At 52.1% G+C, this 5,446-nt stretch overlaps 1 protein-coding gene across 1 annotated transcript in view; it reads left to right on the plus strand.

The window, feature by feature from the left end:
• Positions 1-5,446, plus strand: part of CFAP77 (cilia and flagella associated protein 77) — a 169,455-nt gene that overhangs the window by 115,367 nt on the left and 48,642 nt on the right. Inside the window, exon 2 of the mRNA XM_015407535.1 lies at positions 4,105-4,204. Within this exon, the coding sequence (XP_015263021.1) occupies positions 4,105-4,204 (100 nt within the window). The remainder of the gene's footprint in view (positions 1-4,104; positions 4,205-5,446) is intronic.

Here is a 5,446-nt window from a genome sequence, read left to right on the forward strand (position 1 = left end):
CAATAGGTACCACTTCGGTGGGAAGGTAACAGCGTTCCGTGCGCCTTGGTGTTTAGTCATGCCAGCCACATGACCACGGAAATGTTTTCGGACAATGCTGGCTCTTCGGCTTTGAAACGGAGATGAGCACCGCAACCCTAGAGTCAGATTCGACTGGCTTTCAAGCAGGGAACCTTTACCTTTACCTTTATGTATCTTTAAGAAGAACAGTAGAAGAAGAAGAGATTGGATTTATTCCCCGCCGAAAGAAAACCGAAGCTGAAAACCAACTGGTCTCCCTGTCATCTCCCTCCCACCCGACATGGAAGCCAGCCCTTGATTCCCCCCCACCCCGCCCCACCCCAGCAACATAATAAGTGTTCAGGCCCTGGCTAATCTCTGACTGCCTTCACCATGGAGGTTCTGGTCAGGGCGCAAAGGCGGGATGAGAGGTCAATGAATCCCACCGGCGTGGCAAAGCCGGAGTACACACAGGGAAAGAAAAGGAGTTAATTTTAAAACTAAATAGATTAAAAAAAAAAACCCCGGCCATTGTGCGCTGTTCTTTCTTTCCTCTGGCAAGTCTTTTTCAGGCCGCCTCCAGGCCGGCCCACCACCACCCTGCCTCTGTGGTTGTTCCCTGATGGGCCTTTTCTTGACCTTTTTCTGCCTCTGTGAATGGAGGGGGGGGAACCACCCATGAAAGGGGCACGGAACATTTGCTGGGCTGTAAAGGTTTTGCAAGATCTCAGCACGTCTCAAGCACTAAGGGGGGGGGGGGATTTCTTATCCAATGGAGAGCTAAGAGGAAAATATTCTCTGCCTCGGGGCGCAAAGAGAGTCTGAAGTTGTTTTCCCAGTTCAGTGTCGCTTAGTCGCATTTCCTAGTTCTTCATTTGTGAATCTAACAACAATAAGAACATAAGAACATAAGAGATGCCAATGTTGGATCATGCCAAAGGCCCATCCAGTCCAACACTCTGTGTCACACAGTGGCCAGAAATACCAGGGGCCATCAGGAGGTCCACAAGTGGGGCCAGGACATTAGAAGCCCTCCCACGGTTGACCCCCCCCAAGCACCAAGAAGACAGAGCATCCCTTACCCCAGAGCCTCTATCTATACCTTGTGGCTAATAGCCACTGATGGACCTCTGCAATTAGAGATGTCAGTCTCCAGGTGGGAACTGGAGATCCCCTGGAATTACAGCTCATCGCCAGACTACAGAGATCTGTTCCCCTGGAGAAAATTGATGTTTTGGAGGGTGGATTACATGGGATTGTGCCCCACTAAGGTCCCTGTCTTCCCCAAGCTCTATTCACAAATTTCCAGGAGTTTCCCAACCTGGGTCTGGCAACCCTACACTTCTTCATCCCTCACTGGTGGCCAAGGGGAACCTGCCAACCCTACCACAAGTACTGAGGACAATTTAACAGGTCCGCATCCTAAAAATAAGGTTTTGACTGCCATGTGTCATACACCCTCACATTCAAGGGACTCTGCCCTCCAAGTGGACTTATGTTGTTCCCCGGTCCAAAGCCCAGGTCTTGTGCCAACTGCTCCAACGTGGGATGCCCCCCCAAACAATCTTTAAGGTAAAGGTTTCCCTTGCTCGAAAGCCAGTCGAATCCAACTCTAGGGGGTGCTGCTCATCTCCGTTTCCAAGCCGAAGAGCCAGCACTGTCCGAATACTTCTCCGTGGTCATGTGGCCGGCATGACTAAACGCCGAGGCGCACGGAACGCTGTTACCTTCCCACCGAAGTGGTACCTATTTATCTACTTGCAGTTTCTTGCTTTCAGACTGCTGGGCTGGCAGGAGCTGGGGCCAGAGACGGGAGCTCAGTCCATCAGACGGCACTCGGGTCTCGAACTGCAGAACTACTGACTTTCCGGTCTGCAGCAGAGCGTCTTAACCTCAAAACAATCTTTGGACCACCACAAATCACACATCCCTATACTCCAGAGACTGTCCCCTGCAAGAGGACATGCACTGGTGCCCGATCCATACAAGTTCTGGTACCACAAGCGTCTCTTTGGGTTGCCTCCAGGAAACTTGTATTTCAAATAAGATTTGAATAAGGAAATGGAATGGCTGCATGCCCTCTCTACCCCAGGAAAGGTGTTAGCGGGCACCGCTGTCTAACCATACTACACAGGCGAGAGACACGGCAACAGAGAGTCTGTGCTCAGATCTCCCATAGCTCATTAAAAAGTTAAAAGCAACTGTGGTCGTTGGATCAAGACTGTGGCACTGGGGAAAGAGGGGATTGAGTTTTTCCCTGGTGCCCTTAAATCACACCCTCTTCCTACCAACACACATTTTCCGTACAGGATAACTAGCAACTTCGTGTGGGATTTGAATCAGGGTCGTAGCTGAGTGGCTCAGTGGAAGAGCCTCTTTGAATGCAGAAGGTCCCAGGTTCAGTCCCTGGCGTCTCCGAATAAAAAGGACCAGGCAGTAGGTGATGTGCAAGACCTTGACCCGAGATGTTGGGGAGCTGCTGCCAGGCTGAGTAGACAATACTGACCTTGACGGACTGGTGGTCTGATTCAGCGTAAGGCAGCTTCATGTGAGTTTCATCCTATATAAATATAAATATAGAAAAGAAACTTGAGATTTCAAATCCACTCAAGGATCAGGTAAGGGGGTGATGTGCGAGACATCTACCTGAGACCCTGGGGAGCTGCTGCCAGCCTGAGTAGACAATACTGCCATTGATGGACCAGTACTGACTTTGATGGACCAGTGGACTGATTTGGTGTAAGGCAGTGTTCAAAAGGCTACAGCCGTGGTCCAGTTCAGCGATTCCTGCATCCAGAGGTCATTTCGGGGGGGATCGCGGGGGATCGCAGTTCCCCCGGGTGAGGTACGGGGGGGCACATGACGAAGCCCTGCCCCCTGCTTCTGGCCACCCCGCTTCCGGCCCTCATTCAGCCAGGAGGAGGCAGGAGAAGAGGGAGGGTAAGTTGCTTCCTCCCTGCCTCTCCCCACCCCTGCCTGCCTGGGGCCAGGGAGGGCCTTCGCGGGGCTTCCTTGCACTCCCAGGGTGTGTGGCCTTATGACACACTTCCGGTGATGTCAGGGGGTGTGGCCTTATGACACACTTCCGATGATGTCAGGGTGTGTGGCATATGCTAATGAGTAATGCCAATGAGTTCCCCTAGCTCTTTTTCTACAAAACGACTTCTGCCTCCATCTACTTCTAATTTAATCTAAAAACTCATAAGAGATCTAATTATAGATTTCTTTTCACCTCTCCCAGCTAATGCAAGCCTGGGTAAAGGTAAATGTTTCCCTCACTCGAAAGCCAGTCGAATCCGACTCTAGGGTTGCGGTGCTCATCTCCGTTTCCAAGCCGAAGAGCCAGCATTGTCCAAAGACGTTTCCGTGGTCGTGTGGCCGGCATGACTAGACGCCAAGGTGCACGGAACGCTGTTACCTTCCCACCGAAGCGGTACCTATTTGTCTACTTGCAATTTCTTGCGAAGGTCAAAGAAGACGGGGACGGCAAAGGATGAGATGGTTAGACAGTGTCATCGATGCAACGAACATGAAATTGAGCCAACTTCAGAGGATGGCGGAAGACAGGAGGGCCTGGCGGGAGATGATCCATGGGGTCGCGAAGAGTCGGACTCGACTGTGCGACTGAACAACAACAAAAATTTCTTGCTTTCGAACTGCTAGGTTGGCAGGAGCTGGGGCCAGAGACGGGAGCTCACGCCGTCATGCGGCAACGCGGGTCTTGAACTGCTGAACTACCGACCTTCCAGTCTGCAGCTCAGTGTCTTAACCACTTGAGCCACTGCCGCCCCTTAATGCAAGCCCCCTTTTCCTCCCCTCTCCTTTGGCTGGCAGGGACTTCTTTGTGTGCTCCACCCGCATATCTTTTAAGCACTTTTATAGACATTAAGTGATGACATCTTGCAGTTAAGCACTGAAAATAATTGCTAGAGCAACACCCTGGCACATTTTACACAGGCACGCGTGTGAATTAGCTTGACACCATTTGTTCCAGTCACAGGAAATTGGGTCACAATTTTTAATAAATGCCTATGTGTGACTAAAGATCTTGGAAGTGTCTGTGTTAACATTGTCGCCTCTCTGCCGCATGTTTGCTCCTTTCAGCCAGAACTGGGGAAGCCACGCCGAAGCTGCTACACTCTCCCAGGTTACGATTTCAATTACGGGTTATATCTGCGCGGGACTGACGGAGGGGTACCGGAAGGTATGTTCCTAGGAACGTGTGAACTTCCCTGTTGATTTCTGCTGATGTTTTTTGTCTGCCTTCGTGGTGAAACCATCTTGGGGCGGAAGTAGAGGTGCAGTCTTCACACATCAGTGATTTCTAGTGGGGGGCCAGCACTGGGTTGGGAGATTTGGGGAGTGGAAACTGGGGAGGACGGGGTTTGAGGACGGGCGGGACCCCGGCAGGGAATACCGTCACGGAGTTCGCTCTCCGAAGGAGCCATTTTCTCCAGGGGAAACGATCTCGGTGGTCTAGAAATCACTTGTAATCCCAGGAGGTCTCCAAGGTCCATCTCCAGTTGAAAGGACCAGGTAGTAGGCGATGCGAAAGGCCTCTGCCTGAGACCCCGGAGAGCCGCTGCCAGTCTGAGTAGACAGCCCTGACTTTGATGGACCAAGGGTCTGGTTCAGGATAAGGCAGCTTCATGTGTTCAAGGTTGGCAACCCTATCTGAAGCACAGGCTGATTTCTAAGCACTCCACTGGAAGTACATTATCCATCCTGAGCAGGGGTCATTTCGTAGAAAAAGAGCTAGGGGAACTCATTAGCATAACTCATTAGCATATGCCACACCCCCTGACATCAGGGGCCCGGCGGTGGACCTGCAAGGCCAGCGGGATTGCGAGGAAGCCCCGCCAAGGCCCTCCCTGGCCCCAGGCAGGCAGGGGTGGGGAGAGGTGGGGAGGAAGCAACTTACCCTCCCTCTTCTCCTGCCTCCTGGCTGAATGAGGGCCGGAAGCGGGGCGGCCGGAAGCAGGGGGCGGGGCTTCATCATGTGCCCCGCCCCCCCCTGCACCTCACCCGGGGGAACTGTGTTCCCCTGCTTCACCCACCGAAATGACCTCTGATCCTGAGCCCTCAGAATAGGGGAGGGATATAAATGTATATAATCTAATCTGCTCCGTGTTGCACAAAAAGTTGTGCAAAAAAATTACGATGCTTCCTAGGCTCCAACCTCCCTCCTAAGTTCCATAGTTTCTGCAGACTCGTTGCCTGTCTTGGGGGACGGACGGTTGATTCCCCACGCCTTCATTTGCAGCCAGCTGGGTGACTTTGGGTCAGTCACAGTCAGTGTTCCCTCTAAGCTCACAGTTTTTTAGCCTCTGGCTCACACAATTTTGTCTTAGCTCAGGAAGGAGGGCTCCAAGAGCTAACTAACTTATGCAGTAGCCAAATCGCTCGCTCACAGCTTTAATGCCAGGAGCTCACAAAGCAGAATTTT

Source organism: Gekko japonicus, unplaced genomic scaffold (genome assembly GCF_001447785.1).
Source record: "Gekko japonicus isolate JY-2015 unplaced genomic scaffold, Gekko_japonicus_V1.1 scaffold955, whole genome shotgun sequence".
Classification (NCBI taxonomy): Eukaryota; Metazoa; Chordata; class Lepidosauria; order Squamata; family Gekkonidae; genus Gekko; species Gekko japonicus.